This window comes from Oncorhynchus tshawytscha, linkage group LG13 (genome assembly GCF_018296145.1).
Source record: "Oncorhynchus tshawytscha isolate Ot180627B linkage group LG13, Otsh_v2.0, whole genome shotgun sequence".
NCBI classification, from domain to species: Eukaryota; Metazoa; Chordata; class Actinopteri; order Salmoniformes; family Salmonidae; genus Oncorhynchus; species Oncorhynchus tshawytscha.
This window is the reverse complement of record NC_056441.1, coordinates 73,080,120-73,107,059: the sequence shown is the minus strand read 5'-3', so window position 1 is coordinate 73,107,059 and position 26,940 is coordinate 73,080,120. Positions and strand designations below refer to the sequence as shown.

Genomic DNA, 26,940 nt, shown 5'->3' with positions numbered 1-26,940 from the left:
CCCAAAGCATATTGGTCTGGTAAATAAAATGTAAAACAGCCTAATGTCCGGTGCCACATTTTCCTAACAAAAACCCTGACACACACACACACACACACACACCGACTCAGTGTTCTATGTTAGCTTTGCGCATGGACACAGTTGCTCACACACCTGCATTTTTAAAGGACTAGGGATGCATTCTGCTTGTTAATTCACTACTGTGGGTATGGGTTCTCTGCTTTCTATCAACTGACTGCTGCTCTCTCATTCTCTCCCCCTTTCTCATGCCCTCTCTCCCCCTTTCTCATGCCCTCTCTCCCCCTTTCTCATGCCCTCTCTCTCCCCTTTCTCATGCCCTCTCTCCCCCTTTCTCATGCCCTCTCTCCCCCTTTCTCATGCCCTCTCTCCCCCTTTCTCATGTCCTCTCTCCCCCTTTCTCATGTCCTCTCTCCCCCTTTCTCATGCCTCTCTCCCCCTTTCTCATGCCCTCTCCCCCCTTTCTCATGCCCTCTCTCCCCCTTTCTCATGCCCTCTCTCCCCCTTTCTCATGCCCTCTCTCCCCCCTTCTCATGCCCTCTCTCCCCCTTTCTCATGCTCTCTCTCCCCCTTTCTCATGCTCTCTCTCCCCCTTTCTCATGCCCTCTCTCCCCCTTTCTCATGCCCTCTCTCCCCTTTCTCATGCCCTCTCCCCCTTTCTCATGCCCTCTCTCCCCCATTTCTCATGCCCTCCCTCTCCCCCACTTTCTCATGCCCCTCTCCCCCTTTCTCATGCCCTCTCTCCCCCTTTCTCATGCCCTCTCTCCCCCTTTCTCATGCCCTCTCCCCCCTTTCTCATGCCCTCTCTCCCTCTCCCCCACTCTCATGCCCTCTCTCCCCCTTTCTCATGCCCTCTCCCCCTTTCTCATGCCCTCTCTCCCTCTTTCTCTTTCCCTCTCCCCCTCTTTCCCCTTTTTCTCATGCCCTCTTCCCCCCCCTTCTCATGCCCTCTTCCCCCCACTCTCATGCCCTCTCCCCCCCCACTCTCATGCCCTCTCCCCCACTCTCATGCCCTCTCCCCCACTCTCATGCCCTCTCCCCCACTCTCATGCCCTCTCCCCCCACTCTCATTCCCTCTCCCCCACTCTCATTCCCTCTCCCCCCCCTCTCATTCCCTCTCCCCCACTCTCATTCCCTCTCCCCACTCTCATTCCCTCTCCCCCACTCTCATTCCCCTCTTTCTCTCTCCTCTCTTTCCCTCTTTCTCATGCCCTCTCATTCTCTCTCTTTCTCTCCCCCCTCTTTCCCTCTTTCTCTCTTTCCCCTTTCTCTCTCCCCCTCTTTCTCTCTCCCCTCATGCTCACTCTTTCCCTCTTTCTCTCTCCCCCTCTTTCTCTCTCCCCCTCTCTCTTTCTCTCTTTCCTCTCCCCCACTCTCATTCCCTCTCCCCCACTCTCATGCTCATCTCTCATGCTCCTCCCCCACTCTCATGCTCACTCTCCCCTCTCCCCCACTCTCATGCTCACTCTCCCCCCACTCTCATGCTCATCTCCCCCCCCACTCTCATGCTCACTCCCCCCCACTCTCCCCCACTCTCATGCTCACTCTCCCCCACTCTCATGCTCACTCTCCCCCACTCTCATGCTCACTCTCCCCCCACTCTCATGCTCACTCTCCCCACTCTCATGCTCACTCTCCCCCACTCTCATGCTCATCCCCCTCCTCCCATGCTCACCTCCCCCACTCTCATGCTCACTCTCCCCCCACTCTCATGCTCACTCTCCCCCACTCTCATGCTCACTCTCCCCCACTCTCATGCTCACTCTCCCCCCCCACTCTCATGCTCACTCCCCCCACTCTCATGCTCACTCTCCCCCCCCCACTCTCATGCTCACTCTCCCCCACTCTCATGCTCACTCTCCCCCACTCTCATGCTCACTCTCCCCCCTCCATGCTCTCACTCTCATGCTCACTCTCCCCCACTCTCATGCTCACTCACTCCCCCACTCTCATGCTCACTCTCCCCCTCATGCTCACTCTCCCACTCTCATGCTCCTCCCCCCCACTCTCATGCTCACTCTCCCCCACTCTCATGCTCACTCTCCCCCACTCTCATGCTCACTCTCCCCCCCACTCTCATGCTCACTCTCCCCCACTCTCATGCCTCCTCTCCCCCCACTCTCATGCTCACTCCCCCTCCTCCCATGCTCACTCTCCCCCCCACTCTCATGCTCACTCTCCCTCCTCCCTCTCTCTTGCGTCCGTGTGCATTCACGTGGTGTCTGTGGGATGTGCTGGTGAAGGGAGGATTCAGGTCACTGCAGGTAACACTTCTCCTCTTTATTTTTCCAGAGGAGTCGGTCTGTCTGTAGTTGGCAGTGTTCGTGCCTGTGGTCCTGCCATCATTTTTTTGGCTTTAGTTTTGCCTAAAGAGAAGCATCAGAATGTAAATGAAGCAACACAGAACATTCTAGTCTTATTTGGTTTTTAGCAGTTTGGATTCTGCCTTTATGAATATGCTGTTAAAGTGTCAGAACAGACTGTTAAAATTGTTGTAGTATTAACTGACATAAGGAATGGCAAGGGGAAATATAATAGTCCTCTTAACGTTTTAATTGTTGAATGTTCTTTACTAAAGAGGACTTTTCCATAACCTGTTCCTCTCTCCAGCCGTACTACAGCCGGCCCAGTCTGCCCAGCAATGCCCCCCGGGTGCCCCCCAGCAGCACGCCGAGGCCTGTGGCGCCCACACACGTCTACCAGCCGGGCCAACAGATGATGATGATCCCCTCACAGCAGATCCCCTTCCCCAACCAACAGGGCCCCGCCTACTTCATACCCGGACAGGTAACTTCACCCCGCCCCTTCCACCAGGGTGCTCCATCTATACTAGGCCACTGTCATTCTCTTTACTCAGACATTCACTATACCTGTTCCTTTGCACCAGGCAAGTTCAATCAAACCCAGCTATGGAATTTGGAAAGAAAGGAAATGCTTTTTGAAACCAGGTCTGGTAGCAACTAGCAAGGCAGTCCCCCTCCCAGTCTGTTAGGGAGGCCCCACATGGAGTGGTCTGGTGACCCCCTGGCTCAGGGACAGATTCTGCTGAGTCTGGCCTCCGCTCTATGGAGCCAGTGCTGGGAAAAATGCCCCTTTCCCCTTCCCCAGGCGATCAGCTGACCCTCCAGTCCCTTCCTGATTGTGCAGTGCTTAAAAGCACCACAGAGAGAGACGGATGGCTGTTACTGTGTGTTAGAGGGAGGTAGAGGGGTGCAAGTTAACCTTAAGAGAGGTTTTCCTGCCTTGTGTGTGGGACAAAGAAAAGTATAGGTGTGTGTGTGTTGAATGAGTTAGATCAAATACTAGTTGGCAGGCTTGTCTTAGCACCTTTTCCATCCTACACATTGTTTTGTAGTTGAATTTTAGCTTGCCTGTAATAGTCTGGGATTGGGGAACGTTCTACAATGTACCTTTTTAGATAATATCTAAACCATTCTGTCATGTCTCTCTCCCTCAGTACCGGTCAACGTACGTGGCCACCCCTCAGCAGTACCCGGTCCCACCGGGCACTCCAGGCTTCTACCCAGGCACCAGCCCAGCTGAATATGGTACTTATGGTAAGAGGCTCTGTTTGGGCCTCGCCTGCCGATACCCACCTTTACCCAAAACCACAGGCCTCAGCTTAACACTGCTCTCTCCTGGACACACTGAAAACAGGGATGTCAATTCCTGAGTTTAATTTAAATGTATTTTCAACAGAATTTCAATTGACTAAATTCAAAGTGAATTCAACCCTGACACACAGGTCAAATTCCAAACCTGTTACTTATTTCGGCACCAGAAGTAATTCCCAACAGTGTTGTCTGTTCCAAATTTCTAAACTTCCCTGTTCATTTTGTCGGGTAACGAAGGCCTCTGGGCTGGTGATGCAGAGTGAGTGCCCTCTAATGGTATGTGTTTGCCAGTACATGGGCTATGGAAAGCTTACTGGTTGTCCTGAAAACAAGCTTGGTGACCCTGCTCACAAGTCTGTGTGCTATGTAGTGGCTTAGTCTGTCTGCACAGTTGAACAGTGACCAGCCATGGGCAGAGAAGTCCGTATATGGAGTCTACTTTAGAAATGTTAAGTCTTGACAATGTTAAGTCTTGACATTAAGTCTCCAACATGGTATACAAGAGAGGGGGGAGTTGATGTGTGGTTGCTTGTGTGTGTAGATATATTTCTGCATATCAATATTTCTGTGTGTGTGTACTTTGTATAGATCTGGTCAGATGTCAATGTAGAGCTGTTTCTCGACTGCAGACTAGAAATCTTTCTTCCTTCTGAGCTAAAACATTTAGAGGGGTGAGCACATTTTCTGAAATTTTCCCTCGTGCTGCCAGTCTAATAGTCTTAGCTTGTGTGCTTATGTTAGTCACGTGCTCGCTCAATGCCTACAAAGGTACTGACTCATTTTCTCTCATACTGTACTCGCACCTGGCTAACACATGCACCAGTGTCCCACTGACATTGACTCCCTTTTTGTTTGGGCCTCTGCAACCATGGAAAGACAAACGTGCACAGAGCCTCTGCCTGTATGCGTGTGTGTTTTGAGACCGGGGCAGGAATGTATTTGAGTCTGCTCCAGTAGGAAGGGAAGTCGGTGTGACCTCAGGCTCAGCTCACTGGTGCTTCTTCCAGTTGGCAGCAAATACTAGTCTTGAAGCTGGTGCTCTGGAGGTGTGTGAAACTCAAATATCACCCCCCCAGTCCCTCACAGATTTGTCTTGCTTCCATTATGCTCATTCTCCCATTCGCTGTTTTAAACTACCTGAAAGGACTGGATATGTGTAAGCAGTATGGTGATGGCTCCTCCGGCCTAGCTCTTCAGTAGGCAAAGTGGAACTTCCACTTGACTGTTTTCACCTACACAATCCTTTTGAGATTTTCACACCTGAGGGAGTGGGAACTAGAGGGGAAGATGGAAGCAGATTGAGTACATGTTAGCTGGTGACGGATTGACATTGAAAGGGGCCTATGTAGTGCGGTAGTGATCATTCCAGAAATGCTTCTTCATTTCATCCCCTCAAGCCATCACACTAGATTTGACATGCCCAGTTTATCAAAACAAATTTTATGTCACATGTGCAGAGTACAACAGAATTCACCTTACCGTGAAATGCTTACTTACAAGCCCTTAACCAACAGTGCAGTTCAAGAAATTGTTAGGAAAATATTGACTGAATAAACAAAAAAATACTTTTTAATTGTAACACAATAAAATAACAATAACGAGGCTATATACAGGGGTACCGGTACCAAGTCAATGTGCAGGTTAGTCGAGGTAATTTGTACTGTTGAAGTCGGAAGTTTACATACACTTAGGTTGGAGCCATTAAAACTCATTTTTCAACCACTCCTCAAATGTATTGTTAACAAACTCGTTTTGGCAAGTCGGTTAGGACATCTACTTTGTGCATGACACAAGTAATTTTTAAAACAATTGTTTACAGACAGATTATTTCACTTATAATTCACTATCACAATTCCAGTGGGTCAGAAGTTTACATACACTAAGTTTACTGTGCCTTTAAACAGCTTGGAAAATTCCAGAAAATGGCTTTAGAAGCTTCTGATAGGCTAATTGACATCATTTGAGTCAATTGGAGGTGTACCTGTGGATGTATTTCAAGGCCTACCTTCAAACTCAGTGCCTCTTCGCTTGACATCATGGGAAAATCAAAAGAAAACAGCCAAGACCTCAGAAAAAAAAATTGTATACCTCCACAAGTCTGGTTCGTCCTTGGGAGCAATTTCGAAACACCTGAAGGTACCACGTTCATCTGTACAAACCATAGTACGCAACTATAAACACCATGGGACCACGCAGCCATCATATCGCTCAGGAAGGAGACGCTTTCTGTCTCTTAGAGATGAACGTACTTTGGTGCGAAACGTGCAAATCAATCCCAGAACAAGAGCAAAGGACCTTGTGAAGATGCCGGAGGAAACAGGAACAAAGGTATCTATATCCACAGTAAATCGAGTCCTATATCAACAACCTGAAAGACCGTTCAGCAAATCAAATTTTATTTGTCACATACACATGGTTAGCAGATGTTAATGCGAGTGTATCGAAATGCTTGTGCTTCGAGTTCCGACCATGCAGTAATATCTAACAATTTCACAACAACTACCTTATACACACAAGTGTAAAGGAATGAATAAGAATTTGTACATAAAAATATATGAATGAGCAATGGCCGAATGGCATAGGCAAGATGCAGTAGATGGTATAGAGTACAGTATATACATATGAGATGAGTAATGTAGGGTAGGTAAACATATAAAGTGGCATTGTTTAAAGTGTGTAGTGATACATTTATTGCATCAAAGTTTTCGTTATTAAAGTTGGTGTATGTTGGCAGCAGCCACTCAATGTTAGTGGTGGCTGTTTAACAGTCTGATGGCCTTGAGATAGAAGCTGTTTTTCAGTCTCTCGGTCCCAGCTTTGATGCACCTGTACTGACCTCGCCTTCTGGATGATAGCGGGATGAACAGGCAGTGGCTCGGTGGTTGTTGTCCTTGATGATCTTTTTGGCCTTCCTGTGACATCGGGTGGTGTAGGTGTCCTGGAGGGCAGGTAGTTTGCCCCCGGTGATTCATTGTGCAGACCTCGCTACCCTCTAGAGAGCCTTACGGTTGTGGACGGAGCAGTTGCTGTACCAGGCGGTGATACAGCCCGCCAGGATGCTCTCGATTGTGCATCTGTTGAAGTTTGAGTGCTTTTGGTGACAAGCTGAATTCAGTTTGTCCGTGATGTTTACGCCGAGGAACTTCAAACTTTCCACTTTGTCCACTACTGTCCCGTCGATGCGGATAGGTGGCTGCTCCCTCTGCTGTTTTTGAAGTCTACGATCATCTCCTTTGTTTTGTTGACATTGAGTGTGAGGTTATTTTCCTGACACCACACTCCGAGGGCCCTCACCACCTCCCTATAGACCGTCTCGTCGTTGTTGGTAATCAAGCCTACCACTGTAGTGTCGTCCGCAAACTTGATGATTGAGTTGGAGGCGTGCATGGCCACAGAGTCATGGGTGAACAGGGAGTACAGGAGAGGGCTGAGAACACACCCTTGTGGGGCGCCAGTGTTGAGGATCAGCGGGCTGGAGATGTTGTTACCTACCCTCACCACCTGGGGTGGCCTGTCAGGAAGTCCAGGACCCGATTGCACAGGGCGGGGTCGAGACCCAGGATCTCGAGCTTAGTGACGAGTTTGGAAGGTACTATGGTGTTAAATGTTGAGCTGTAGTCGATGAACAGCATTCTTACATAGGTATTCCTCTTGTCCAGATGGGTTAGGGCAGTGTGACTGCGATTGCGTTGTCTGTGGACCTATTGGGGCGGTAAGCAAATTGGAGTGGGTCTAGGGTGTCGGGTAGGGTGGAGGTGATATGGTCTTTGACTCGTCTCTCAAAGCAATTCATGATGATGGAAGTGAGTGCTACGGGGCGATAGTCATTTAGCTCAGTTACCTTCGCTTTCTTGGGAACAGGAACATTGGTGGCCCTCTTGAAGCATGTGGGGACAGCAGACTGGGATAAGGGTTGATTGAATACGTCTGTAAACACCAGCTGATCTGCAGGCCGTCTGGGCCTGCAGCCCTGCGAGGGTTAAAACGTTTAAATGTTTTACTCACGTAGGTTTTGGTAGCGGACCATGTCAGTGGCACTGTGTTGTCCTCAACGTGAGCAAATAAGTTTTGTTTGTATGGGAGCAAGACATTGTGGTCAGCGACAGGGCTGGTTTTCCTTTTGTAGTCCATGATTGACTGTAGACCCTGCCATATACCTCTCGTGTCTGAGCCGTTGAATTGAGACTCTACTTTGTCTCTATACTGACGCTTAGCTTGTTGGATTGCCTTGCAGAGGGAATAGCTACACTGTTTGTATTCGGTCATGTTTCCGGTCACCTTGCCCTGATTAAAAGCAGTGGTTCCCACTTTCAGTTTTGTGCGAATGCTGCCATCAATCCACGGTTTCTGGTTGGGGAATATTTTAATAGGCGCTGTGGGTACAACATCACCAATGCACTTGCTAATTAACGCGCTCACCGAATAGGCGTATTCATCAATGTTATTGTCCAACACTATGCGGAACATATCCCAGTCTACGTGATCGAAGCAATCTTGAAGCATGGAATCCGATTGTTCGAACCAGCGTTGAACAGACCTGAGCACGGGCGCTTCCTGTTTTAGTTTCTGTCGATAGGCGGGGAGCAACTAAATGGAGTCGTGGTCAGATTTGCCGAAAGGAGGGCCCCCGCCGGATTTATATGCTTCGCAGAAGTTCGAATAACAATAATCCAGGGTTTTGCCAGCCTGGGTGGCGCAATCGATATGCTGATAAAATTTAGGGAGCCTTGTTTTCAGATTTATGTAAAATCCTCAGCTACAATAAATGCAGCCTCAGGATATGTGGTTTCCAGTTTACATAGTCAAATTAACTTCTTTCAGGGCCATCAATGTGTCTGATTGGGGCGGGATATACACAACTGGAATTATGATTGAAGAGAATTCTCTTTGTTGATAGTGCGTTTGGCATTTGATTGTAAGGAATTCTAGGTCAGGTGAACAAAGTACTTGAGTTCCTGTATGTTATGATTACACCATGAGTCGTTAATCATAAGGCACACACCCTCACTCTTCTTACCAGAGAGATGTTTGTTTCTGTTTGCGCGATGCGTGAAGAAGCCAGGTGGCTGTACCGACTCTGACGTATCCCGAGCGAGCCATGTTTCCGTGAAACAAAGAACGTTACAATCACTGATGTCTCTCTGGAAGGCAACCCTCGCTCGAATTCCGTCTACCCAATTGTCAAGAGACAATTGGCGAGTAGTATGCTCGGGAGCAGTGCGCGATGTGCCCATCTACGGAGCCTGACCAGAAGACCGCTCCATCTGCCCCTCTGCAGTGCCGTTGTTTTGGGTCGCCGGCTGGGATCCGATCAATTGTTCTGGGTGGTGGACCAAACAGAGGATCCGCTTCGGGAAAGTCGTATTCCTGGTCGTAATGTTGGTGAGTTGACGTTGCTCTCATATCCAATTGTTCCTCCCGACTGTATGTAATAAAACCTCATATTTCCTGGGGTAACAATGTAAGAAATAACACAATAAACAACAAAATACTGCATAGTTTCCTAGGAACGCGAAGCGAGGCGGCCATCTCTGTCGCCGCCGGAAGGAAGAAGCCACATACTTTTTTGGAGAAATGTCATCTGGTCTGATGAAACAAAAATAGAACTTTGTCCATAATGACCATCATTATGTTTGGAGGAAAAGGGGGGAGGATTGCAAGCCGAAGAACACCATCCGAACCGTGAAACACGGGGGTGGCAGCATCATGTTGTGGGGGTGCTTTGCTGCAGGAGGGACTGATGCACTTCAACAAAATACATGGCATCATGAGGAGGAAAATGATGTGGATATATTGAAGCAACATCTCAAGACATCAGCCAGGAAGTTAAAGCTTGGTCACAAATGGGTTTTGCAAATGGAAAATGACCCCAAGCATACTTCCAAAGTTGTGGCAAAATGGCTTAATGACAACAAAGTCAAGGTATTGGAGTGGCCATCACATAGCCCTCACCTCAATCCTGTAGAACTGAAAAGGCGTGTGCGAGTAAGGAGGCCTACAAACCTGACTCAGTTACACCAGCTCTGTCAGGAGCAATGGGCCAAAATTAACCCAACTTATTGTGGGAAGCTTGTGGAAGGCTACCTGAAACGTTTGACCCAAGTTAAGCAATTTAAAGGCAATGCTACCAAACACTAATTGAGTATGTAAACATCTGACCCACTGGGAATGTGATGTAAGAAATAAAAGCTGAAATGAATCATTCTCTCTGCTATTATTCTGACATTTCACATTCTTAAAATAGTGGTGATCCTAACTGACCTAAGACAGAATTTTTACTAGGATTAAATGTCAGGAATTGTGAAAAACTGTGATTATAATATTATATATTTGCTAAGGTGTATGTAAACTTCCAACTTCAACTGTAGGTAGGGGTAAAGTGACTATGCATAAATAATAAACAGCAGTGTGGAAACAGGGGTGGGGGCAATTTAATTCGTCCAGGTGGCCATTTGATTATTTTTTCAGCAGTCTTACGGCTTGAAGGTAGAAGCTGTTAACCTCTCTAGGGGACGTTAGTGTCCCTTCTGGCCAACATCCAGTGAGGTTACAGAACGCCAAATTCAATTACAGAAATGCTCATTTTAAAAATTCAGAAGACAAAACATATTTTACATTAGTTTTAAAGATTAACGTCTTGTTAAGCCAACCGCAGTGTCATATTTATAAAATTATTTTCGGCGAAAGCATACCTAGCCCAGAACATACCTGTCCCAGAACATAGCCCAGTTGACAAATTAATACAAACAGCAACCAGCCAAGCAGAAGCTTTGCAAAACTCAGAAATAGAGATACAATTAATCCCTTACCTTTGATGATCTTCATATGGTGTTAATCAGAAGACATTCATTTACTCAATAAATGTTCCTTTTGTTCGATGAAGTCTCTTTATATCCAAAAACCTCCTTTTTTGTTAGCTCTGTTTTCTTCAGTAATCCACAGGCTCAAACTCAGTCAAAACAATCAGACAAAACAATCCAAATTGTAGCCGTAAAGTTCATAGAAACATGTCAAACGATGTTTATATTCAATCCTCAGGTTGATTTTTAGCTTAAATGATCTATAAAATTTCAACCGGACATTAACATCGTCAATATAAAAGGTAAACAAGAAATGCACATGCGCCTGAAAAAACTATGCGTCACGTTAGGGCCCTCTCGTTCAGACTGGTCTTATTCCCTCATTTATGAGAATACAAGCCTGAAACGATTTCTAAAGACTGTTGACATCTAGTGGAAGGCATAGAAACTGCAAATGGAGTCCTAAGTCAATGTATACTGTAATGGCATTGAATAGAAAACTACAAAACCACAAAAGAAAATACTTCTCGAATGGATTTTTCTCAGGTTTTCGCCTGCTAAATCAGTTCCGTTATACTCACAGAAACTATTTTAACAGTTTTGGAAACTTTAGAGTTTTCTATCCAAAGATATATATATATATATATATATATATATGAGAGAGATATCTATCTATCTTCTGGGCCTGAGTAGCAGGCTGTTAAATTTGGGCATGCTTTTCATCCAAAATTCCGAATGTTGCCCCCTACCCTAGAGAGGTTAACCTTTCTAGCGCAGGGGTTCCGCTAGCGGCACACCTCGACAACATTCCACTGAAAAGGCAGCGTGCGAAATTCAAAAATATTTTTTAGAAATATGTAACTTTAGCACATTAACCTCTTGAAACTAGGGGACACTAGTTTCGAAGTAAACGGGCTATTTCTCAGGACCAGATGCTAGAATATGCATATAATTGACAGCGTAGGATAGAAAACACTCTAACATTTCCAAAACTGTAAAAATATTGTTTGTGAGTATAACAGAACTGATAATGCAGGTGAAAGCCTGAGAAAAATCCAATCAGGAAGTGACTCTTATTTTGAAACCCCTGTGTTCCTATGCATCCCTATTGCCCATTGAAAGGGATATCAACCAGATTCCTTTTTCTATGGCTTCCCTAATGTGTCTACAGCCACTAGACATAGTTTCAGGCTTTTATTTTGAAAAATGAGCGTGAACGACAACATTGCGTCAGTGGTCAGGTGGTGGCGCAGAGTGATTTGTGCGTAATAGACAAAGGCGGCCATTGTTCCTCTTGCTCCTACTGAAAAGCCAATTGTCCCGGTTGATATATTATCGAATAGATATTTGAAAAACACCTTGAGGATCGATTATAAAAAATGTTTGCCATGTTTCTGTCGATATTATGGATCTAATTTGGAGTTCTTTTCGGCGTTGTCGTGACTGCAATTTCCGGTGGATTTCTCAACAAAACGTGAACAAGAAAAGGAGGTATTTCAGCTATAAAAAATCATCTTCATGGGACAAAATGAACATTTGCTGTCTAACTGGGAGTCTCGTGAGTGAAAACATCCGAAGCTCATCAAAGGTAAACGATTTCATTTGATTGCTTTTCTGATTTTCGTGACCAAGCTTCCTGCTGCTAGCTGGACATAATGCTATGCTAGGCTATCGATAAACTTACACAAATTTTTGTCTTGCTTTGGCTGTAAAGCATAATTTCAAAATCTGAGATGACAGAGTGATTAACAAAAGGCTAAGCTGTGTTTCACTATATTTCACTTGTGATTTCATGAATATGAATATTTTCAGTAATAAATATTTTTTGACCGTGGCGCTATGCTAATTAGTGTAGTTGATGACAATTCTCCCGGATCCGGGATGGGTAGTTCTATGTATTTTTTTGAAATATGTAATTTTCACACATTAACAAGTCCAATACAGCAAATGAAAGACAAACATCTTGTTTATCTACCCACCATGTCCGATTTAAAAAATGCTTTACAGCTAAAGCACAACATATGATTGTTAGATCACAGCCATTTTTCCAGCCAAAGATAGGAATCACAAAAAGCAGAAATATAGATAAAATGAATCACTAACCTTTGATGATCGTCATCAGATGACACTCATAGGACATCATGTTACACAATACATGTGTATGTTTTGTTCGGAAATGTGCATATTTATATCCAAAAATCTGTTTACATTGGCGCCTTATGTGTAGTAATGTTTTGATTCCGAAACATCCGGTGATTTTGCAGAAATACTAATAATAAACATTGATAAAAGATACTAGTGTTATTCACAGAATTAAAGATAGACTTCTCCTTAATGCAACCGCTTGTCAGATTGATAAACAACTTTACGGATAAAGCATAATCTGAGAACGGTGCTCAGAACCCAAAACAGCCAGAGGAATAGCCTCCATTTTGGAATCAACAAAGTTAGAAACAAAAGCATAAATATTAACTTACCTTTGATCTTCATCAGAAGGCACTCCCAGGATTCCCAGTTCGACAATAAATGACGGATTTGTTCCATAAAGTTCCATAATTTATGTTCAAATAGCCACTTGTTGTTAGTGTGTTCAGCCCAGTAATCCATCTTCATGAGGCGCGAGCATTTCATCCAGACGAAAACTCAAAGTTCCTTTACAATCCTTTAGAAACATGTCAAACGATGTATGGAATCAATCGTTAAGATGTTTTTAATATAAAGCATCAATAATGTTCCAACCGGAGAATTCCTTTGTCTTCAGAAAGGCACTGGAACGAGAGGTAACTCTGTCGGGAGCTCGCGTCATGAGACCAAGGCTCTCTGCCAGACCACTGACTCAAAGAGCTCTTATGAGCCCCTCCTTTATAGTAGAATCCTCATTCAAGTTTCAAAAGACGGTTGACATCTAGTGGAAGCCCAGGAAGTGCAACCTCATCCATATCTCAATGTGTACTCTGTAGGCCAAGCTTTGAAAAACTACAAACCTAAGATGTCCCACTTCCTGGTTGGATTTTTCTCAGGTTTTCGCCTGCCATATGAGTTCTGTTATACTCACAGACATCATTCAAACAATTTTAGAATCGTCAGTGTTTTCTATCCAATACTACTAATACTATGCATATATTAGCATCTGGGACAGAGTAGGAGGCAGTTCACTCTGGGCACACTGTTCATCCAAAAGTGAAAATGCTGCCCCCTATCCCAAAAAGGTTAAGAAGCCTTTTGAACCTAGACTTGGTTCTCCGGTACCGCTTGCCGTGCGGTAGCAGAGAGAACAATCTCTAACTAGGGTGGCTGGAGTCTTTGACAATTTTTTAGGCCTTCTTCTGACACCGCCTAGTATATAGGTCCTGGATTGCAGTATATAGGTCCTAGTATATAGGTCCTGGATGATTCACCAAACAATATTTTGAAAGAGGAAGTAAAATACTTTAAGAATATATTTTCGTTTCAATCTCCTCCCTCACCACTAACCGAAGCTAATTGTGTGGATTTTTTTCCTGTTAATAATTTAAAATTAACATCTGTACAGAAAGACTCATGTGAAGGCCAAATTACAGAGGAAGAACTACTTGATGCAATTAAAGTCTTTAAGGCTGGGAAAACTCCAGGGCTGGATGGCATACCAGTGGAAGTATACCAGACTTTATTTGATACACTCCGAGGACCATTATTAGCATTATTACCACTCCTATCTTAACTGTAGATTATCGGACACGCAACAAGGTCTGATTTCGTTATTACTGGAACAGGATCCAAGTGGTGTGTGTATATAAAGATCCAGTCCATTGAAAAAATGGATGCCTCTTACACTTCAATGTTGTGATGCAAAGATTCTAACTAAATGCTTGGCGCATAGAATTAAGAAGGTATTGTCAGATATTATTCAACCTAATCAGACAGGTTTTTTACATGGATGATACATTGGAGATAATATAAGACAAGTACTGGAAACAATACTATGAAATATTGGGGAAATCAGGCCTGATTTTCATAGCTGATTTTGAAAAGGCTTTTGATAAAGTACGAATGGAGTTTATATATAAATGCCTAGAATATTTCAGTTTTGGAGAATCTCTTATTAAAATGGTTAAAGTTATGTATAGTAACCCTAGGTGTAAAATAGTAAATAATCGCTAAACCTCACAGTTTAAAACTATCAAGAGGAATAAAACAAGGTTGTCCACTATCGCCATATCTATTTATTATTGCCATCGAAATGTTAGCTGTTAAAATTGAATCCAACAATAATATTAAGGGATTAGAAATCCGTGGCATAATAACAATGGTGTCATTGTACGCTGATGATTCATGTTTTCTTTTAAAACCACAATTAGAATCCCTCCACAGCCTCCTAGAAGATCTAGATACTTTTGCTAACCTCTCTGGATTAAAACCAAATTATGGTATATTATGTATTGGATCACAAAAAAAATTAACTTTTCAATTACCGTGTAGCTTACCAAATAAAACGGTCTGATGTGGACGTACTTAGTAAACATACCCTGAAAGAAAGACATGATCTTACTCCAATAAATGTTTATAGAAAGTTAGCAAAAATAGATAAGATCTTGCTACCATGGAAGGGAAAATACCTGTCTATTTGTGGAAAAATCACCCTGATTTAAACTCTTTAGTCATATCACAGTTAACCTATTTGCTTATGGTTTTGCCTAGACCTAGTGACCTGCTTTTTAAATTATATGAACAAAAAAATATTACATTTTATTTGTAATGGCAAGCCAGAAAAATTAAATGGGCCTATTTATATAACAAATATTAATTTGGAGGGCATTAAATATTAAAAGCGTTAGACCCCTCACTAAAGGCATCAGTCATACAAAAGTTATACTTAAATCAGAAATGGTTCTCTAGTAAATGAGTAAGAATTTCTCACCCATGGACTTATTCAGGTTACAACTGCTCACTTTCGGTTATTTGAAAACCAAATCATCTCCAAAATATCGTTATTTTTTAAAACAAGTCTTAGAAAGTTGATTGCAATTTCAGTTTAATCCACCTGAAAAGACAACAAATAATACAACAGATATTGTGGTTAAACTCAAATATACTAATTGGTGATAAACTCTTTTTCAATAAAAAAAATGTTTTTAAATGTATTTTGCTAAATGATATCATAAATAGGACCGGTGGATTTATGTCACACATGCAGCTCACACAGACATATGGAAATGTCTGCTCTACCCAAAATTACAACCAACTAATTGCAGCATTACCACAAAAATGGAAGAGGCAAGTACTAGGGGGAAAGTAAGGAACTTGTCTGTCAGCTCTGCATTAAAGACCATAAATGGTTAAAGAATATTGTGATAAATAAAAACATAAATTAAATTGGTCTAAGGACCAAAAAATTGACAGCTTTGCCATATAAATGGAAAAATAGTTTGGAAGAGATTTTCGATGTACCGATTCCGTGGCACATGGTTTATGAATTGACACGCAAATACAACGCCGGATTCAAAACTTTAAATGATTATACAAAATTCTTGCAACCAATAGAATGTTATATATATATATGGGGGATACAATCTTCCCAGCTCTGCAGATTTTGCTGCGAGGAGGCAGAGTCATTAGATCATTTATTTTTGTGCTGTTCATATGTAGCTCGTTTTTGGTCTTAGGGCCAGGAATGGCGGAAGAATTGCAACATTTACTTAGAACTAATGCTCCAGATGGCAATACTGGGTGATTTGAAAAGTCATAGTCAATTGATCAATAATATAGTCATTATTTTAGCAAACATTTTTAGCTTTATTTTACAATCTGTAGAAGCTATGAGAATAGAAAGGTTCAGTACTTTTGTGAAGCATCACAGTGCAGTTGAAAGATATATGGCAAATAGAAATCCAAAATGGATGGTGTTAAGAGAGAGATCGGAGGGGTTGAATGGAGCTGAAGGGTGTGACTAATAACAACAAGATAACCAATGTAAAACATACAGGGTCTGTAAAATGTATATAGGTTCAGACATTTTGTGAAATAGAACTGGATGGACATTGGAATGCCAGGACTAAAATTGTAATAAAATAAAACTATTGTTAAATAGATTGTGCCTGTAAAATGTGTATAAACTGAAGGTAGAAGCCTAATTGTTATTGTTTATTAGTTTACTCCAATTGGGGGAGGTAGGGTTTGCGGGGAATAATAAAGGTATATTCTTAGTGTTTGTTTATTTGTTTGTGTGTGTGTGTACAGTGGGGCAAAAAAGTATTTAGTCAGCCACCAATTGTGCAAGTTCTCCTACTTAAAAAGATGAGAGAGGCCTGTAATTTTCATCATAGGTACACTTCAACTATGACAGACAATGAGAAAAAAAATCCAGAAAATCACATTGTAGGATTTTTAATGAATTTATTTGCAAATTATGGTGGAAAATAAAATAAAAATCTCATTTTGTCTATCATAGTTGAAGTGTACCTATGATGAAAATTACAGGCCTTAACTTTTTAAGTGGGAGAACTTTTACAATTGGTGGCTGACTAAATACCTTTTTGCCCCACTGTATGTATGAATGTTTGTGTGTGTACGAATGTTTATGTGGAGAGAGCCAGAGAGAGAGACCCCAAAAAATTTATGGGGGATTGGAAATGATGTAGACAATTACATTGATGGAAGCAACAATCTACCCGCAATATTAAAGCTGATCCACCCCCTGAGAGAAAATAAATAACAGCACTTACAGTTGACCGGGGCAGTTTAAGCAGGGTAGAAATGTGACGAACTGACTTGTTGGAAAGGTTGCATCCTATGACGGTGCCATTTTGAAAGTCACTGAGCTCTTCATTAAGGCCATTCTCTTGCCAGTGTTTGTCTATGGAGATTGCATGGCTGTGTGCTTGATTTTATACACCTGTAAGCAACGGGTGTATAAGCCGAATCCACTAATTTGAAGGGGTGTCCACATGCTTTGTGTATATTAGTTGGCCGTAATGTATGTAAAGACTAGAGGTCGACTGATTAATCGGAATGGCCGATTAATTAGGGTATTTATGGGTGACGATTCCCCCCTTTTTCCCTTTCTAATTTTTTTGTTGTTGACCTTTTTAACTAGGCAAGTCAGTTAAGAACACATTCTTGTTTTCAATGACTGCCTAGGAACGGTGGGTTAACTGCCTCGTTCAGGGGCAGAACGGCAGATTTTCACCTTGTCAGCTCGGGGGATCCAATCTTGCAACCAGTTAACTATTCTTACGTAATAACGACCTGCCTCTCTCGTTGCACTCCACAAGGAGACTGCCTGTTACGCGAATGCAGTAAGCCAAGTCAAGTTGCTAGCTAGCATTAAACTCATCTTATAAAAAACAATCAATCATAATCACTAGTTAACTACACATGGTTGATGATATTACTAGATATTATCTAGTGTGTCCTGCGTTGCATATAATCTGACTTAGCCTACAAGCATACAAGTATCTGACTGAGCGGTGGTAGGCAGAAGCAGACGTGTAAACATTCATTCAAAAAGCACTTTCGTGCGTTTTGCCAGCAGCTCTTCGGTGTGTGTCAAGCATTGCGCTGTTTGACTTCAAGCCTATCAACTCCCGAGATGAGGCTGGTGTAACCGAAGTGAAATGGCTAGCTAGTTAGCGCGCGCTAATAGCGTTTCAAACGTCACTTGCTCTGAGCCTTCTAGTAGTTGTTCCCCTTGCTATGCATGGGTAACGCTGCTTCGATGGTGGCTGTTGTCGTTGTTGCTGGTTCGAGCCCAGGGAGGAGCGAGGAGAGGGACGGAAACTATACTGTTCCACTGGCAGTACTAAAGTGCCTATAAGAACATCCAATAGTCAAAGGTAAAAAAAAATAAAAATGGTATAGAGGGAAATACTCCTATAATAACTACACCCTAAAACTTCTTACCTGGGAATATTGAAGACTCATGTTAAAAGGAACCACCAGCTTTCATATGTTCTCATGTTCTGAGCAAGGAACTGAAACGTTAGCTTTCTTACATGGCACATATTGCACTTTTACTTTCTTCTCCAACACTTTGTTTTTGCATTATTTAAACCAAATTGAACATGTTTCATTATTTACTTGAGGCTAAATTGATTTTATTGATGTATTATATTAAGTTAAAATAAGTGTATATTCAGTATTTTTGTAATTGTCATTATTACAAATAAATAAATAAAAATCTTCCGATTAATCGTTATCGGCTTTTTTGGTTCTCCAATAATCGATATCGGTCTTGAAAAATCATAGTCGGTCGACCTCTAGTAAAGACCACAGCCCAAGTTGTAAATCTGCAGTGGGGCTATTGAGACTTGCTTCACTCTGCTTTAGGTATGATCATCACCCTATAAAATGTGTGCATGGTCTGTTCATTTTTTAGGATGTCGTATGGTTGTTGCATCTTTATCAGACTCCAGAAGTCACATGTCCTGAGGTCAGTCTGACACACAACCCTCTACACTGGTCATGTGACAAGGAGACGAGAACTTGGTTTCAGCAACACACACACACACACACACACACACACACACTAGAGCACTGATGAGACAGCAACATGTTTTCCTTTTTCAATTTAACCAGACTTCATTTGTGAGAAAATTGGGGGGAAATGCAGTTGGCTTCTGCATGCATATTTCAGTGTGAATACGATAAGTGTTTGTTTGGGCCCTCTGTTGGTGAACTATTAGGTTTACTCTGTGTCGTCAATACAGCCTCCTGGAGGTGGAAGGCATGGTTTGGGTCTGCCAAGTTTTTCCACAGCAGAGCTGTAGTCGTGACAGGAGTAGCAATCAACTGAGCACCGCAGTGGAAAACTGGCATAAGCAGCACATTCTGTAGAGCCATAGAATACATGCCATATACCTCCAATCCATTAGGTGGTACTGGCAACATGATCATGGCTCATGGCCAGGTGAAAAACAGTTTCCTCCTACCCTCTCAGGCTTTGTGGTGATGAGATACGGGTGGGAAGGGGTTATTTTTAGCCCACAGTTGAGTGATTTACTAACCCCCCACCCCACCTACGTCCTGGGCCCTGACCTAGCTGGAAGCCCAGATCACTTCCATAAAAAATTTAAGAGGTGTGTCTCTCCTCTCTCTCTCTCTCTCATGGTGTACAGCTCTCTCCTCTGCATCTCCAGACTGCTGACCCCGGGAGACTTGGGCTACTTGTTGAGAGAGAAATAGGGAAGGAGAGACGGAACAAGAGGGAGCGAGAGGGGGGTGAATCGGAGAGAGGTCAAATGACGGAGGAGTGTAGTTAAAAGACTTAAGCAGTTGAGGGGATAACTCAGCTGTAGACAGGAGAGGAGGAGGACTTCAGAGACGATACCCTCTTCTCCCCCTTGTGTTCTCCTCTCTCTCACACTCTCAGGATGCCGTTGAGATTGGGGAACTGTGCCTCTAGGATGAGCTCCCAGCAGGCTGAGGGTAACTATGTGATGCGGTCTGGTTACACCGTCTCCTTTAAGCCCACTCTCTCTCTCCACCCCCCCCTGTTCCCCATTCCCTCCCTCTTGTCGTGACTCATATTTCAAGCTCTTATTTACTGGGAGGGGAACTCTCCAAGAAAGTCCTGTTCCCTTTGCTTTCTCTTTTTGTGCATGTTCCCCTTCTCCCTCCCCTCTCGGTGTGGGTTTTGACTAAATTTAGTCAGTGCTCTTCCTGGTCAACAATGCAGACTCAATAATGTGAGTTAGACTGAAATGTGTGCTATTCAGAGGCCACTTCTGTGAGTTTTTGTTCTGTGAGAGAAGATGGGGATATGTGTGAGTGGGAGAGACTGGTTCATACTGTCGCTGACGGCCTTGGAAGTTCAGGTCTGGAAAGACCAGGTAAGACTAATGAATTATGGAGTCATGTATTTCTGAAGATGGAGTGTTGGAATTTGGGATCTCTGTGTGAATGTGGAAAAGACTGGGGTGGGGCATGTGTCGATAGTGGGCAGGCAACTCGAGGAGGGAGTGCTGTCATGGTCCTATGGCCTAACTTAATTGCTTCTGGTCCAGGAACAACCCTTAGCCCATACTCCCTAGGCACTTAATATATACAGTGGGGAGAACAAGTATTTGATACACTGCCGATTTTGCAGGTTTTCCTACTTACAAAGCATGCAGAGGTCTGTAATTTTTATCATAGGTACACTTCAACTGTGAGAGACGGAGACTAAAACAAAATCCAGAAAATCACATTTGTATGATTTTTAAGAAATTAATTAGCATTTTATTGTATGACATAAGTATTTGATCACCTACCAACCAGTAAGAATTCCGGCTCTCACATACCTGTTAGTTTTTCTTTAAGAAGCCCTCCTGGTCTCCACTCATTACCTGTATTAACTGTACCTGTTTGAACTTGTTACCTGTATAAAAGACACCTGTCCACACACTCAATCAAACAGACTTCCAACCTCTCCACAATGGTCAAGACCAGAGAGCTGTGTAAGGACATCAGGGATAAAATTGTAGACCTGCACAAGGCTGGGATCGGCTACAGGACAATAGGCAAGCAGCTTGGTCAGAAGGCAACAACTGTTGGCGCAATTATTAGAAAATGGAATTAGTTCAAGATGACGGTCAATCGCCCTCGGTCTGGGATCTCACCTCGTAGGGCATCAATGATCATGAGGAGGGATCAGCCCAGAACTACACGGCAGGACCTGGTCAATGACCTGAAGAGAGCTGGGACCACAGTCTCAAAGAAAACCATTAGTAACACACTACGCCGTCATGGATTAAAATCCTGCAGCGCACGCAAGGTCCCCCTGCTCAAGCCAGCGCATGTCCAGGCCCGTCTGAAGTTTGCCAATGACCATCTGGATGATTCAGAGGAGGAATGGGAGAAGGTCATGTAGTCTGATGAGACAAAAATAGAGCTTTTTGGTCTAAACTCCAATCGTTGTGTTTGGAGGAAGAAGAAGGATGAGTACAAACCCAAGAACACCATCCCGACCGTGAAGCATGGAGGTGGAAACATCATTCTTTGGGGATGCTTTTCTGCAAAGGGGACAGGACGACTGCACCGTATTGAGGGGAGGATGGATGGGGCCATGTATCGCGAGATCTTGGCCAACAACCTCCCCTCAGTAAGAGCATTGAAGATGGGTCGTGGCTGGGTCTTCCAGCATGACAACGACCCGAAACACACAGCCAGGGCAACTAAGGAGTGGCTCCGTAAGAACCATCTCAAGGTCCTGGAGTGGCCTAGCCAGTCTCCAGACCTGAACCCAATAGAAAATCTTTGGAGGGAGCTGAAAGTCCGTATTGCCCAGCGACAGCCCCGAAACCTGAAGGATCTGAAGAATGTCTGTATGGAGGAGTGAGCCAAAATCCCTGCTGCAGTGTGTGCAAACCTGGTCAAGAACTACAGGAAATGTATGATCTCTGTAATTGCAAACAAAGGTTTCTGTACCAAATATTAAGTTCTGCTTTTCTGATGTATCAATTACTTATGTCATGCAATAAAATGCAAATTAATGACTTTTTCTGGGGTTTTCTGGATTTTTGTTTTAGATTCCGTCTCTCACAGTTGAAGTGTACCTATGATAAAAAATTACAGACCTCTACATGCTTTGTAAGTAGGAAACACTGCCAATTTAGCAGGTTATCAAAAACTTGTTCCCCCCACTGTAGATCTGAAGGGATTGGATGGCTAAACATTGCTCTCTGATAGGCTTGGTAGCATTTTAGCTGTATTTCTTGATGCCAATACATTCCTCTCAAATCTACCCTAGATGCCTAGGGCCCAAGATTTGTCTGTTGACTGTTTTGTTAGACTTTAGTGCGGTTTTGACATTATTGATCATAGTCTGGTGCTGGAAAAAAGTTGTATCTCTTTCCACCCCCTGCTATATTGAGGATAAAGCATTACCGGTCTAACAGAACACAGAGGGTGTTCTTTAATGGAAGCCTCTCCAACATAATCCAAGTGGAATCAGGAATTCCCCAGGGCAGCTGTCTAGACCCCATAATTTTTACATCTTTACTAACGACATGCCACTGGCTTTGAGTAAAGCCAGTGTGTCTGTGTGCTGATGACTCAACACTATACATGTCAGCTACTACAGCGACTGAAATGACTGCAACACTTAACAAAAAGCTGCAGTTAGTTTCAGTGGGTGGTAAGGAATAATAATAAATTATTTGGAAATTGAGCAAGTTGAGGTGACTAAACTGCTTGTAGTAACCCCCAAAAAGGAACTTAGGAAAATTGCAATTGGCTCAGAACAGGGCAGCACGGCTGGCCTTTGGATGTGCACAGAGAGCTAATATTAATAATATGCATGTCAGTCTCTCCTGGCTCAAAGTGGAGGAGAGGTTGACTTCATCACTATTTATATTTATGAAAAGTATTGACATGTTCAATGCACCGAGCTGTCTGTCTGAACTACTGGCGCACACATCGGTCACCCATGCATACCCCACAAGAGGTCTCTTCACAGTCCCCAAGCCCAGAATGGACTATGGGAGGCGCACAGTACTACATAGAGCCATGACTACATGGAACTCTATTCCACATCAAGTAACTGATGCAAGCAGCAAAATTAGATTTTAAAAAACAGGTAACAATACACCTTATGGAACAGTGGGGACTGAAGCAACACAAACATAGGCACAGACACATGCATACACACACGATAACAGGCGCTATACACACACTTACACATGGATTTTGTACTTTAGATATGTGGTAGTGGTGGAGTAGGGGCCTGAGGGCACACAGTGTGTTGTGAAATCTGCGAATGTAATGTTTTTAAAAATGTGTAAACTGCCTTAATTTTGCTGGACACCAGGAAGAGTAGGCAGCAGCTAATGGGGATCCATAGTAAATATATATATCATTATAACAGAGGAAAAAGTTAGCCCTGATTCCTGAAGTAGCCTAGTCTGATTTTTCTGGGATGACACAATTATCCATAGACAGACATGTATGCATTTTTAAATCAAACAATACATTTGACTTAGTTTTTACCAATCTAACTACATAACATAATGGTAATAATTGTATTTGAATGGCAAATCTCTTGATAAACTGGCTAACTGAAGGAGTCATAGGCCTACTCCAGATGCAGGTGAATGCATATTCAAGTGTGTGCATGCATTGAGTTATTGTTCTGGCTGATCAGTGGAGTCTATGGTGCTACAGATGACAATCTGTTTTCCTTCCATTTGGGACTTACGGTGCCTTCAGAAAGTATTCATACCCCTTGACTTATTCCACATTTTGTTGTTACAGCCTGAATTCCAAATAGATTTTTCTCACCCATCTACACATAATAATGACAAAGTGAAAACATGTTTTTTTGGGGAAATGAGACATTTTGGGAAATGTATTGAAAATAAAACCCTGAAATATCTCATTTACATAAGTATTCGTCAATACTTTGTAGAAGCACCTTTGGCTGCGTTTACAGCTGTGAGTCTTTCTGGATAAGTTTGTAAGAGCTTTCCACACCTGGATTGTGCAACATTTGGTCATTATTTTCTAAATTCTTCAAGCTCTGTCAATTTGGTTGTTGATCGTTGCAAGACAACCATTTTTAGGTCTTGCCATATATTTAAGTCAGAAGTGTAACTCAGCCACCCGGGAACATTCACTGTCTTCTCCAGTGTAGATTTGTCCTTGTGTTTTAGGTTATTGTCCTGCTGAAAGGTGAATTAATCTCCCAGTGTCTGGTGGAAAGCAGACTGAAAAAGGTTTTCCTCTAGAATTTTGCCTTTGCTTAGCTCCATTCTGTTACCTTTTTATCCTGAAAAACTCCTGATTACAAGCATACCCATAACATGATGCAGCCACTATTATGCTTGAAAATATGGAGAGTGTTTCTCAGTAATGTGTTGTATTGGATTTGCCCCAAACATAACACTTTGTTCAGGACAAAAAGTTAATTTCTTTGCCACATTTTTACAGTATTAACCTTGTTGCAAACAGGATGCATGTTTTCGGAATATTTTTTTCTCTAGAGGCATTCCTTTTCACTTTTGTGTCAATTAAGATAGTATTGTGGAGTAACTACAATGTTGATCCATCCTCAGTTTTCTATCACGGCTATTAAACTCCTGGTGAAATCCCTGAGCGGTTTCCTTCCTCTCCGGCTACTGAGGTAGGAAGGACGCCAGCATCTTTGTAGTGACTGGGTGTATTGATACACCATCCAAAGTGTGATCAACATGCTCAAAGGGGTGTTCAATGTATCATATTTTCATTTTGATCCGTCTACTAATATGTGTCCTTCTTTGTGGTTGAATCTGTGTTTGAAATTTACTGCTCGACTGAGGGCCCGTACAATTTATCTCTGTGTGGGGTACAGAGATGAGGTAGTCATTCAAAAATCATGTTAAGCACTATTGCAAACGGGAGTGAGTCCATGCAACTTTATTATGTGACTTGTTAAGCAAATGTTTACCTCTGAACATATTTGGGGTTGAATACTAAAAAAATATATATAAAAACCTTTATTTAACTAGGCAAGTCAGTTAAGAACAAATTCTTATGATGGCCAAAACCGGACGATGCTGGGCCAATTGTGCGCCGCCATATGGGTCTCCCAATCACGGCCGGATGTGATACAGCCTGGATTCGAACCAGGGACTGTAGTGACACCACTTGCACTGAGATGCAGTGCCTTAGACCACTGCGCCATTCGGGAGCCTGACAATTTTTTTTTAAATAAAGCTAATTTCCACTAACATGGGGTATTGTGTTTAGGCCAGTGTAAAATATATCTAAATTTAATCAATTTTAAATTGAGGGTGTAACACAAAATGTGTAAAAAGTTAAAGGGTGTAAATACTTTCTGAAGGCACTGTATATTAGCCTACTGATCAACAACATTTGCATAGAAGCATCACTCCAGCATGTCATGCCTGTATGGAATGACATCATATAGGCTCTGCTGTTAGTTTGAGAATATAAAATAACATCTACAGGGCCTTCGGAAAGTATTCAGACCCCTTGACTTTTTCCACATTTTATGTTACAGCCTTAATCTAAAATGGATTACGTTGTCCCCCCCTCATCCATCTACACACAATACCCACAATGACAAAGCAAAAACTGTTTTTTAGAAATGTTTTAACAATTAAAAACACAGGTGTGCTAAAAACTTGTGTTTGGGGACTCCCATTCTTCTCTGCAGATCCTCTCAACCTCTGTCAGGATGGATGGGGAGCATCGCTGCACAGCTATTTTCAGATCTCTCCAGTGATGTTCGTTCGGGTTCAAGTCCGGGCACTGGTTGTGCCACTCAAGGACATTCAGAGTCTTGTCCTGAAGCCACTTCTGTGTTGTCTTGGCTGTGTGCTTAGGGCCGTTGTCCTGTTGGAAGGTGAACCTTCGTCCCAGTCTGAGGCCCTCAGCGTTCTGGAGTAGGTTTTCATCAAGGATCTCTCTGTACTTTGCTCCATTGCATCTTTCCCTCAATCCTGACTTGTCCCTCAGTCTCAGTCTCTTGTCCCTCAATCTTGGTTTCATCAGAACAGAGAATCTTGTTTCTCATGGTCTGAGACTCTTTAGGTGCATTTTTGCAAACTCCAAGCGTGCTGTCGTGCCTTTTACTGAGGAGTGGCTGGTCGCTCTACCATAAAGGCCTGATTGGTTGAGTGCTGCAGAGATGGTTGTACTTCTGGAATGTTCTCCCATCTCCACAGAGGAACTCTGGAGCTCTGTCAGAGTGACCATCGGGTTCTTGGTCACCTCCCTGACAAAGACCCTTCTCCCCTGATTGCTCAGTTTGACCGGGCGGACAGCTCTAGGAAGAGTCTTGGTGGTTCCAAACTTCTCCATTTAAGAATGGAGGCCACTCTGTTCTTGGGGACCTTCAATGCTGCAGAATTGTTTTTGGTAGCCTTCCCCAGATGTGTCTCGACACAATCCTGTCTCAGTGCTCTACGGACAATTCATTCGACCTCATGGCTTGGTTTTTGCTCTGACATGCACTGCCAACTGTGGGACTTTATATGGACAGGTGTGTGCCTTTCCAAATCATGTCCAATCAATTTATTTTACCACAGGTGGACTCCAATTAAGTTGTAGAAACATGTCAAGGATGATCAATGGAAACAGGATGCACCTGAGCTCAATTTCGAGTCTAATAGCAAAGGGTCTGAATACTTATGTAAATAAGTTATTTAATTTTTAACTTAGCAAACATTTCTAAAAACCTGTTTTTGCTTTGTGATCATGGGGCATTGTGTGTAAATGTTTTTATTTAATCCATTTTAGAATAAGGCTGTATCGTCAAGAGTCAAGAGATCTGAATATTTCCGAAAGCAGCGTTTGGTTTTCGCCAGGCACAATGGGACCCATGTCATCCAAAAAGTTGACTCAAGTTTTCCTAAAAGCACCTGAATGATCATGAAGACTCTTGGAAGAATGTTCTATGGACAGATGTTTTAAAAGTGTAACTTTTTGGATGACCTGGGTCCCATTTATACCTGGCGAGAACCAAACACTGCATTCCACAATCCTGTGACAATTTAGCAATGCTTTGCTGCCACAGGACCTGGATGACTTTCTTTAGTAGAAGGAACCATGAA

At 43.0% G+C, this 26,940-nt stretch overlaps 1 protein-coding gene across 1 annotated transcript in view; it reads left to right on the top strand.

Moving 5' to 3' along the window:
- The window catches only part of LOC112247382 (eukaryotic translation initiation factor 4 gamma 1), a 70,052-nt gene that overhangs the window by 12,195 nt on the left and 30,917 nt on the right, over nt 1-26,940 (top strand). The window contains 3 exon segments of the mRNA XM_024416135.2: nt 2,262-2,282; nt 2,629-2,805; nt 3,476-3,575. Coding sequence (XP_024271903.2) covers nt 2,262-2,282; nt 2,629-2,805; nt 3,476-3,575 — 298 coding nt within the window.